Below are 12,335 nucleotides of genomic sequence, written 5' to 3'. Positions count from 1 at the left end.
AATTTTTAAATAATCTTTGAAGAAAGAAGTTTATCTTCAAAAATGTCCATGCAATAATAGAAATCTCCAGCTGTACATTCGAGATACAAAGTATTAATGAGTGACAGTCGTGCATATTAATAACGATCATTAATTCCAGAATGATAGAACGAACTGCGAGCTAGGTACAGGTGTGCAAGTAGAGGAAGCCAATTGAGAACAGGCACACAGTCAAAATTACTTATAAAGTACCCGGGGCGTCTGGCCCACATACATTATTCTTGGCCAAGTTAACGTAACTTCCCCAGGGGCCGACGGTTGTTTTACACGTTTCACACTTCTTCCAAGAATCCTCATTTCTCTTCGCCCCGGTCATCCTACATTTTTCAACGTCCACCAGCGGCGCCCTGCCTTTAACATCCCTTTCGCGATTTCTCTTATCAATCACGGACGAGGGAACTGTATCAAAGAACTCACGTAGCCCGAGTCCATTGAAGATGGGAGGAGTTCAATAACTTTAACCGACGTTCGATAAAAATATCATGATTGACAACGCAATATTGGAGAGAATACTAACAGACGTAGTGACGTTCGTTTAAATTCAGGAGATAATGGTTCGTGGTATTAAACATTGTCTGACACTAAACCGTTTTTCGTAAATATCACGTAAATTTAGTTTAATATTGCCTTCATTTTTGTGACTTTTGTAGATCGGAGTAAATATTTCTCTATAGATTCAGATTTTTGGAAAATAAGTATACGTTGGGAACGTATTGGAATTTCGTGTTACAAAGATATATTAAGAATTATTATTGTAGGAATCTTATACTGATATGAACCTAATTTTGAGAAGAATTAGGGTAAACTAATTACGTATTAAGATTGATACCTCGTTTTTGCTATTTATAACGTTATACTATATATCTATTATTAAACATAAATGGGATGGAAATTAGTTAATGAAAAGTGATTATCAAAGTAAATTATTTAGAATATAGATAAGCATGTTTCGACTTACACGATGCAGGTAATTGACACCTCCGATTGGCGTCATTACATTCCGTTGACTCATAGCGGAACCGCGACCAACACCAGGTCATTCACCAAGATAAATTAGCTCGCGCCCATTCACGTTAAACGTCCTCGAGTGCAGTGCCCTTCACAGCCGAGGCTGGGCAACGTTTGCCGCGGCGATAGGTAGCAAACAGTCCGGTTATCTGTAGGTCGAATCCATCGAGCGGCACCGACGGTGCGCCATTATCGGCACGCGATGGGACACTAAGAGACTTACTGGTCGTAAAAATTTACCTCGGTTGGCGGTCCAACGGTGATTAGATCGCCCCGAGGAGGGTAATAAATCACTGGACGTCACAGGCAAAATCGCAATCTAACCGGCTTTTAAATCTCTGGCTGCCCCTAATTATGAATCGTTTTCGCAACAATCTCCGTTCACAGTTGCATTTTAATATACAGTAATACCACGACTTACGCTCTCCCGATTTACGCGAATTTGCACTTATGTAATACATTGTTTCCCCTCCTCTCCCATCTCTTACATGCCACTTGTATGTTACATAACTATTTTTGTAGTTTATTTTAATAAATAAAACAGTATTAATTAGCAAGAAATTAGCATTTTATCAAAGAACCGACTAGCTCACGTTAATATAAAGTTGTATGGAAATTTCTACTACGACTTACGTTTTTTCCACCAATCTGCGTTTTCGTGTCGCGACCAAACACCTGTTTGTCGATAATTGCATTCGAACTCGAGGAAAATTATGATTCGGGGTAATTAGGAATGATAATTTTTGTCCGATGCTGGGAACATGTGTAGACAACTTTTTGAGGTAAAAGGAATATTGGAAATTTATGTAGATTAAAAAATGGATTGGGAATGTTGAATGAAATCTTTATGCATGGGATGATTGTTTGCAATATCACTAATCGAATAGCCTACACCACGAAGAACACGCACACACACACACACACCGCAAAACGTTTTTCAATTGAAATCTCTGCAACTTTCCGCACTTTCAATACATTGGAGCGAATGTTGTTTCGTTAAAGGACGAAGAAGAACTGATTACGGGAAGGTGAATTTCGTATTTATATGACTCGTGGTAGGGGTACGGTCCTAAAGAAACAATGGAATGAAAAATATTATGGTTAGCGAGTTCAAAATTTGCGGAAAAACCCAAGCTGTTCGTAGCGGTCGCGATAATACAAAGTGAAAAGCAGTAGTATCTCAGGGTGTCGTTCTGAGCTTTAAACAGTTAATGAGATTAAATAGTTGATCGACAAATGTCGATTTATTCATGAAGAAGTATTATTTTATTATAAAAATGGAAATTTCCACGTTTAAACAATTAAAAATGACGAAATACTTTTTTTTATTCGTTATTCGAAACTTTTTATCTAGGTAATTAGTTTGCCCATCTCTCTCCCCAGGTTTAACACTGACATTTTAATGAGATTTAGCACAGTCATAGAGCTTGGAATTTTGAAGTCAATCATATTTGTTTCAGCCAAATATGGCTATTAGTTTATGAAATATATAATGTTCAGTACCGAGAAGCCTTCAAACACTCATCGAGGATTTCCTGTAGATAGAGAGGACAATAGGAAGAAGAAGAAAAGGTTCCCCCTATATCTTCCTTTTCCCTCGAACCTTCATCGTCTCTACTTCTTCGCTCTCCAGTTACTATAAAGCCCAATGATCCTGTAACATTAATAAACCTCCATTCGCTTATCAAACCTCAAAGACCAGCCGCCAACTGATTCAATCAGACTATATCTGTGAGGCTAACTCACCCACTGTCCTTGCTGGACCAATTCAGTTCCCCCGGCGTACACACTAGAATTACACCGACCTAGCTCCAGAGAAACACCAGTATTTTACCAGCATCCCTTTGTTCCAGGATTCCAAACAGAAGGAACGGTCGCTACTCACGGGCAGAGGCCGCAATTATGAGACCATCTCCTATCCTCCGTCCTCCAAGCACACCGGATCGTTAACTCTACGTCCCTGAAAGTCGCCCGAACCACCTCGAGTGCCATTGATAAGCGGTGGAGGAGGTGGAGGAAGACTCTCGTACTCCCGGCGTGTCGGTATCGCGGTAATATTTAAATCGTAGCGCAAACCGATAGACTTCGTCATGCACCACTGAACTATCCTCGTCTCTCTGGTAGCGTGAAGAACCGCGAAAGTTCTCTCGACGCGAAGACCCCAGTCACGCAAAGACGACGTGGTTCTCGAGTAGATCTTTGTACCGGGATCTAACGACCTGGGTTCGTCTCTCTCTTTCACTCTATCGTCATTCGAATCCGTGTCAAGAAGCCGGGCGAGGTTGCCGTCGAGCCATGACGCTCGATAACAGGGACAAAACGGGACAGTTCGTGAAAGTGAGAACGGAAAGTACAGGTTACGAGCCGGCGGAACGATGGCGGATCACCAGGAACGTGCTGGTGATCGGGCTAGCTTTCATGGTGAACTTCACGGCGTTCATGGGCGCCACAAATCTACAGAGTTCGATCAATGCCGATCAATCACTGGGAACGTTCACGCTGGCGTCGATCTACGGGAGCCTGATATTCAGCAATATCTTCCTGCCTACTCTGATCATAAGGTAATTAGATGTTTGTTTTTTATTGTGTAGTAATCAGCGACCACAGTGTTTTTTAATTTAATTACACTTGTAAGTAGTTTAGCTTCTTTTAGGAATTGTAGTATTAAACGTATTTTTTACGTTTGGAGAAATTCTCTTTGAAGTTGTAGCTTATGTTGTTCCTACTAAATAAACGTTTCTAGAATATCGTAAAAAATTCTAGCTTCCCTCACCAAATATCTATCAATTTTCTGGATTTTAAGGCAGAGAAACGCTTTTCAAATGGCTCATAAAAGATCTACCCTCGCGGAAAGGAACCCTAAACCTCACGTCGAAAACATTCCAAAAGGAGCTCGGTTTGCCGAGCATTTTCCCTCGGGGAAGCTTAAACTCTGCCGGGCGGCCTATAATTTTCGCGTGTAACGAGTGATACGGTCGTGTCAGGGGTGGTACCGCTCGTAACGTTACAGCGTATTTAAAACGCGGCGCCGAATGGTGAAAGCGTCTTTCCGCTTCCCTTTTTCCAGCAATTGTACTCGAGTACGCGTGACCTGTTTACTACAAAAGGGTCAAGCAGTCGAGGAGGGGTAGCATTTACCTTTTGTATCTTTTAATCCGCTACGTTACATTTTATTCTGGGAGCAAATAAAGCGAAAGGGTGCTCTAGACAAGAGAGACAGAAGTGGAGAAGCGTAACCTCTTCTTCTCGCCTGTTTTTAATTTAACGCGATTGTTACAATCTTGACGGCGATGCTTGGATAGTCTCGTTCATGGGACGAATTTTCTGCATTTGAACACGCTCGTAGCGGAGGGACAATAAACTTTATTATTGAAGTTTATGGTCCATGAAATTTTCAACTTGGCACACAAGATCGTCATCCGCCTACATCACTTCCGGCTATCGACGCGTACTTCACCGGATCCATTATTCGTTCAAACATCGTTTTTGTTAGGCGAACTGATATTTCGCCGGTGTAATAAATGTACGGAAGAATTTATTTCCGTGTAGATTGTTACTGTTCCTTTTGGCAGAACGTATAGTCAAGTAACAAGAAGTATTCTGAGGAAAAAATCCCTCAATATAGCTCCACCATTTCGACCATCAAAGTGGAATAGCCTTTTAAACTTGAGTGTACAGATCGAATCGAGCCGTCTGTACCGATCACAGAGCTTCGTTAAAAAAACGATTATAATACCAATTACTCGCACCGAAGAGACACCAGACGAAGCGTTTGTCCCGTATCCGCTTAACACTTAATTACGTCCGAAAATAACACACATCGGATCCATATTTATGGCCGCGCGCCCAGTAACATGGCAGATTATCGCCGGGCGTAATCCACTTGATTGAAGGTGGATCCCCAATCCGCTTTGCGAAATATCCCAGCGAGCGATTCGTCCCCGTTAAAAATATTATTCTGACACCTGATGTTCTCCTGCTTCGTTCAACGTGACGGAAAGATAGAAAAAAAAGAAAGTAGCGAAACTTCGCTCTGTCCTGGTACTTCGCCGAGCGAGCGAAGTTCTGCGAAACGTGGCCCGACCATAAAAGCAATCCTTATCTCGGCTTCTCTCGTTGCAGCTGGCTGGGTTGTAAATGGACGATATCCTTGTCCATCTTGACTTACGTGCCGTTTATGGCCGCTCAGTTTTACCCGAAATTCTACACCATGATACCAGCTGGACTGATGGTCGGGATCGGGGCTGGGCCCCTATGGTGCGCTAAATGCACTTATCTCACTGTTGCGGCTGATGCGTATGCAACACTCTCGGATGTCGCCACGGATGTCCTCGTCACTAGGTTCTTCGGCGTGTTCTTCATGTTTTATCAAATGGCCCAGGTCTGGGGTAATCTTATATCTTCGGCAGGTACGTATATTTTGTTGCAGGAACAGTCACGGAATTCCTCCAACTGTGTACTAACTGCAAGCTATAGTCACACTGGTTGAAAGAGTTAGGGAATTGATAATGTGGGCGGTCTTGTTTCATCCACCGAACGAAAGGAATGAAATAAATGTTTGTCCGTGTAATATTAAAATTAATAATAAAACCTAGTTATGTTTGTATAGAAAGCTTTTTTGGAGATTATCTCGTCTCGATTTCCTATAATTGTGAAACGAACGAAATAAATGATAGAAGTAGGAAAAACGGTAACAGAACCGTCGTTCACGAGTTTCTTTTTTAACGACGGTGTATTGGTGTACTTCTGGTGCAATCCCACGGGACGGGTGGGGTTTATTCATGAGCGTTTCGGGTTGATCCTCGGAATTCAAGGATCCTGAAACTTTTAACGTTTTCCCCGGCGATACGGAGGCACGCGAAACCACGGTACACTGGCCCGTCTCACGTTAAGTAGAAAAGTAAAGACGCTGATTCGGGAACGAAATTCCACGGACTTATCGAGTTTTAAATTTCCCGCGCTTCCCGCCGTCTGATTACAGTTACCGATGATTCCAGGCGCACAATGGAAATATGGGTCAGTGGTTTTTTCTTATTGGGAAATCGAATTTTAAAAGTGGTAAGAGTATCGATGACGATATTCATAATAAAATCCACTGACTGTACAGGGAATGTTGATCTTAATATTTCAGAAGAAAACTTTGTTAATATTTTTTTTAGACTCAATTGAACATACGGTAATTGAGAAAACTTCTTCGATCGGGATCACCATAATGGATCAAATGTTGTTCACAGTTGGTCGTTTAGAACTTTCAGACTGCATTTAGGATTAATTGAATATCCGTGAATATTTTCGATATTTTTGTCCACAGTTCTTTCCTACGGAATGGACGCTGTGCCCACGAACACAATATTGAACAGCACCATAGTCGCGGAAGTTTGCGGCGCGAACTTCTGCGGCGCGACATCCGGCGACGCTGAGAGCCCGAAATTGGATCGACCGCCCGAGGAAAGGATCCACCTGATATCCGGCATTTATTTGTGTTGCATGATAGCCGCTTCCTTAATCGTCGCGTTCGGCGTCGATTCCCTCTCGAGGTAACGATTTTACTCGATCTGCGCCAGCCCAGCAATTCCGTGCATTCTTCGGGCGTAATAAAACTGCTCTGGCTGCGAGCTTAACCAACCATTGTTGTCACCGAAGTTAGGTACAGCGGTATTAACTTGCGCCCGTAAATCACGAAACCGTTGCGATTTATAGCAATCGCTTGGAACGAGTTAGCACAAGACTGCTGATTTTATGGGGATTCATATTATTGCAAGGGGGTTTATTTGAAATGGAAATAATAGAATAGTATTTCCGTGCACGAGGCCTCGTTTTCGGTGAAAGTTAATTAGAAAATTCAACAAACGTTGTTTGTGAGTGAAGCCCAATCTCGACAAAAGGCATGGAGCAATTATTCATTATTCCTGTCTGCGTTAATTAAACGATGGTAATTGGATGATATTCCTTCATTTATACTGCGATATTAAATGTTTTGTTTAATTTTCTTAGTTATCTAAATTCCCCGCTTAAAAACATACAATTTAAAAGGAAAGAACTTTTTCCTACTCTTTCCAGTTTCCGAGATGTTCAAAATTTACATCCCTAACATAGCCGATCGCAGCTAAAAAAAGAAGTATTTATCTAATATTTTTCGGAAAACTATCTCCCATATAAGTTTCACTAAAATCGGCGTGTGCGAGTTCGATATGTTTCCTCGTAAAATGTCATAAATCATCCATTATTCACTGTACTTCCCGATCATCGTCAGTATTTACTTTAAGTAGAACAACTCAGTAATTGATCAGACGTATCGACCAAAAGCACGTACAAGATCCTCGACTCCGAATTTCCACAAGAATGTGGTTCCATACGAAGAAAATTGTATCGCACAGTCATGTGTGCATCACCTGGGATCCGATTACACGTTCGGAATTCTTGTTACGAAAATCAGCCTGATCGAAGAAATATTGGAAACCGATACACTCGTCGTATGGGGATTTCGGTACACCGAAACTTGCGGACAACTATACAATATGCCTGGCTTTTCCGTGGCGGCTGAAGAAAAAGGGGAGCTTCCGGTGTATTCACCGTGAACCGTCTACGTCGAGACACATGAGGGAAGTCGACGGAAATCGATTTACGCATGTAACGAAATGCGTTCCGCCGCGTATACCCATAAATCGTTCACAGCGAGTCGGATCCGCTCGCGAATTCGGAATTGATGGGCGGATTAATCCAGAACGGGGAGTGCAATACTGTAACCGTTTGAAGAATCGCGACTGATAATTGCGACGATTAATCGAGATTCTTGAATATATAGTATACAGAGCGTTAATTTTAACTTGACCACTCAAATTATCCCGCTACTATTGAATGTAAAAAAAATTTACTAAATAGAATGCCCTATTCAATAGTAGCGGAAATAATTTAGGTGCTCGAGTTAAAATTTACACCCTGTATATTTGTCCTAATCCTGTGTGGCACGCATCTGGTACACGTTACAGATACAATAGAGGTAGATCCGGTTCTGCCACAGGATTGTCAGGGATCAAGCTGCTGGCCGTGACGCTGAAGTTGTTGAAGGAGAAGAGCCAGTTGCTGATACTGCCGATCATTATATTCATTGGAGCTGAACAGGCGTTTCTGTTCGCCGATTACAATGCCGTGAGTAAATTCGTGTCGTCTTCTTTATGATTTTCAGTGGATCCAGGAAAACGAAATGTTACATTCTTTAACGCTTAACGAGATAGAGTTAGATGTTTGATGTATGTTGGCTCTCAATAACAGACCCACCGACGTTTGTGCTTCAGTCATTTGTGTCCTGCGCTTGGGGGATCAGCAACATCGGTTACGTGATGATCTGTTTCGGTGTCACGAACGCTATAGCTGCATTAGGCGCTGGGTCCATAATGAAGCTGACTGGCCGGAAGGCTCTAATGATATTCGCTTTCTGTCTTCACTTGGGAATCCTGATATTCCTGTTGCGCTGGAAGCCAACACCTGATCGAAGCTCCATGTTCTTCCTGATGTCTGGATTGTGGGGTCTTTGTGATGCTATGTGGCTGGTACAAGTTAATGGTACGTTGATATTTTTTCACGTGATCCTACTTATCAGTGACAGGAAACCGTTGAGCAGGATTATTACTGTCTGGAGTAGTAAGAGTAGCTGTGAATATGCCACCCGTGGTAAATAACTGTCGATAAAAATGAAATTCCTATCTCCTGTTATCTTGTGGTGAGCATTCAATATTTCCAGCGTCCTTTTTCGTCTATAATAGTTGCTATCTGGTGATAAAAAGTAGAGTTCTGTTGGTCATTTAGCAGCAGTGTCCACTTCCATCGATGATAGGTTCGAATGTTATTATCTGCTGGTAAAGACGGTTCCTTGATTCGATGGTACTAACAATTAAAAACGTAGAATTTCCTCTGTTCAGCTGATGGTAACTTTTTCCTTGAGTTTTCGGAAAATTGGCGCTAAATTCGAATATGTAGTTGCATTGCTGTCTGTCAATGATCTCTTAATATTGATTAAGAAATTAGTATAAAGAGACTTTCAAGTGTCATTTTGAAATTGTCTGTACACGCATCTTTAGCTCTATCTGGCATACTGTTCCCTGGCAAAGAGGAAGCTGCGTTCTCGAACTTCCGTCTATGGGAATCCACAGGATCGGTCATCACGTACGCGTACAGTCCTTATCTCTGCACGCAAACGAAACTGTACATTCTGATCGGGATCCTTTGCCTCGGAATGATCGGCTACGGTCTGATCGAATGGAGCGGGAAAACTGAACGAAGAGTCCCCGAACCGAAACCCGATTTCGAGCTAGTGGGGAACGGGGACGCGAACGACACAACGAAACTTTGAAATAATGCATCATTCCGAACCCTTATTGTATTGTATTGTCTTGTCCAATTATTCTTTTAGGTTCGAACATTCTCCTTGCGTCAAGGGAAAATACGAAAAGACCCTACAGTGTTCAGGGGATACGCAATGTGAATTCTGGAAACATCGATACATTGTACGTGTTGAAAACGAATATACAGAGAAATATTTTGTTTTTTCTTTTTGTTAACTCTCGTATTATGATCGTGTAAATAATGTATAATTCCGTTATACATAAGAATCATACATAAAAAATGATACATATAAGTCAGACGCGAGTAAAATTATCTGTATATATACATACAAGAGTCGGCGGAGCACGCAGTCAGGACCTGTAGGTATGATCTTGTTGTGTGATTTGTACCACAATATATGTTTTTATTTTATTCTTGTGGACACCTACTAGACTTTTACACAGGTATTTTTCGCTTAACCGCTAAAGACTTCCATCTTCCGTTCTCTGTTTAAATACGTAGGTTTAATGTTACATCGTGTGGCTAGGTGCTAACATTCAAGCTAAAGCTACGGCTGCTTAATTTAATTGTATACTTAATGTGCATAATTGCCATTCGACTGTACCGGTGTCTCTATGTGATGATGCGTTGTGTACATGTGTATGTATATATGTATCACGTTTACCGTGTGTATGTATATATGTGCGTGGATCTGTCAGTGTTTCACACATCTGTGTGTTCTGTGTGTCGGATGCTGATCGTTTATTGTGCCGTGAATGATCAATTGTCTCCCGTCTTGAAATATCGAAGGCGATTGTTAGAATCAACGAACATTACTTCCGATGTTTCTTTTTTTTTCCCCCTCGACGAAGATATCCTCTCGTCGTTACTGAACGAGTCGCAACACGGAATCAATTGACCCTTGGGGTCTGGTTTCGTAATTCGTCGTTAAGGTTGTCTGATTGTGAATCGTGTGTCAGCTTCACCCTCGTTATGTACAGTTGAAGTTCTGCAGTTCAGTTTATATACTTTATAAAACGTAGTAGGAACTTTGGTTTCGCTGGGCAATGTTTCAGGAGCAGTTTCCTCTTGTTTTTTTTTTTCTACGCTCGCGACGAAAATTTCTTCCTGGCTGGTCCACTCTTCCCACCTCTCCACCCCCCTACGATTTTTCATTTTTATTTCTCACTGTTTCTGAATTATTGTTATCCTTTTTAAATTGTTTATTTACTTTTGCGATTGTTTTTCCATTTGAGACTCGGACAAAGTGACTCGACTCGGAAACTGCTATAAAACATTCGCCCGTGGATCTATCTTCCTTAGAAATATGACACTCACGAATACAATTCACGATTTTTTTTGCTTTTAATACTCATGTTTTATATTTCCGTAATGACCTATTTTGAATATCAATTTCACGAAGAAAATACACATGATTCGTAGACTTTTCTCTCTCGTTATTCAGTGCTTCTCTTTCTCTCTCTTTCTCTCTCTTTCTCTCTCTCTCAATCTCACTCTCTTTCTCTCGTTTAATTTTGTTTCGCCATCGCGCGCCATTCTCCCCCGCTCTTTTTTTTCTCGTATAACAAAATTTAATAACCGGAATATCTCTGTACAAACGTGTTCACTCTTTCTTTTATTCTTTCTCTCTATCAAAAGGACAACATACGCATCTATCCCGCCCCCTTTCCCCCCACCCGCCGCTCCGCTAGACGAAAAATTTTGAATTTTGAACAGCCCCTCGCGTTCACAACACTTCGCGCCCAAAAGCCGTATACCATTTCCGTCATTCTCGCTCGTATATATAATACAAACAACGTTTCGCCGTTCTTTCATTTGTCTCCCGTCACTTCACCTTTTTCAGCTCGCTCTTTTCTTTTGTTTCCTCTTGTATATTTCGATCATTTTGTGTGCTTCGTTAGGAACAGATCACTTTGCTCGTATCGTAACCGTAGCCTTAAGAGTAAACTATATACCTTAAAGTATGCTGGTGTACCTTTAAAAATTTATCTTCTGTTAACCATGTAAATTTTCTTGTTCTTTTTTTCTTCTTCGTCTTCTCATGAATCGTCATCTAGCTATTGCGTAGCTATACGATATTAAAAGTATTAGTAGCATTTTTGTATTTAATGATACAGTCCCTAGGTGTCTCCTTAATATATACACGCTATCCTTGGCGCTCCTAGCTACGCTTCGATAAGGATCCGGTAGTTAATATCGTCGTGCCGATCACAATCGTCTGCCCAAGGCCGTCCTCTTCACCCACGCTTCGAGTCGCGACGCGATCGCTTATTGGCGCGTAAACGCTGGAGGTGCAATGCGCTGGGGCGTGACCAAACGAAGCGTGGGCGGGGATAGCCGCGTCTTCGTGACCTCGAACAGCCAATCGATCTCGTTCCGACTACAGTTATCGTGTAGTGAATAGCCCATTACAACGGGAAGGGTAGTTATCAGATAGTACATGCCGTTTACGTTTCTTATTATGTTTTTTTTTTTGCCTTTTAACGCACACTCATACGTGCTAATTATTTACTCGAGCTGAGATATTTTAAGAAATCGTCGTACCATTATGACAGATGGGTGTCGCCTAGAGTATCGTTTATCACACAAGAAGGAAAAAGGTCCGAGAAAAATTCGGCGGCGCGCTATTTAAACGACTATTTTACCTCCAGTCAGACGCGTGAAAGAAAGACCTTCTCACATAAGCGGAACATATTCAAAGAAACGCTATTTATCACTAACGATTACCGGGAATACATGATTATATCATTGTGGTCGATAGTTAGCTTCATAATCGTATTATCGTTCGTTCTCCAAACGAATTCCTCTGGATGCGTGAAAGTGGAATTTGTCCGCAGAATTGTGGAAACCGTTCCTGGTCGCGTACTATTACTTTTGCTTAACATTCACTGTCCGATAAATATTGAACAATATCATTCTACAGGGAATTCGTAACCGAACAAGTG

At 41.6% G+C, this 12,335-nt stretch overlaps 1 protein-coding gene across 1 annotated transcript; it reads left to right on the top strand.

Moving 5' to 3' along the window:
• Positions 1-3,320: 3,320 nt before the first annotated feature.
• LOC107192789 (UNC93-like protein) lies at positions 3,321-9,397 on the top strand. The gene is made up of 6 exons (XM_015582126.1): positions 3,321-3,608; positions 5,170-5,456; positions 6,359-6,584; positions 8,037-8,196; positions 8,343-8,610; positions 9,126-9,397. The coding sequence occupies exons 1-6, from the start codon at positions 3,343-3,345 to the stop codon at positions 9,395-9,397; spliced, it is 1,479 nt and encodes a 492-aa protein (XP_015437612.1). The 5' UTR covers positions 3,321-3,342.
• Positions 9,398-12,335: the final 2,938 nt, after the last annotated feature.

The sequence above is a fragment of the Dufourea novaeangliae genome, unplaced genomic scaffold (assembly GCF_001272555.1).
Source record: "Dufourea novaeangliae isolate 0120121106 unplaced genomic scaffold, ASM127255v1 scaffold412, whole genome shotgun sequence".
Classification (NCBI taxonomy): domain Eukaryota; kingdom Metazoa; phylum Arthropoda; class Insecta; order Hymenoptera; family Halictidae; genus Dufourea; species Dufourea novaeangliae.
The sequence above is the reverse complement of the archived record's forward strand: the minus strand, read 5'-3'. Positions and strand labels throughout refer to the sequence as shown.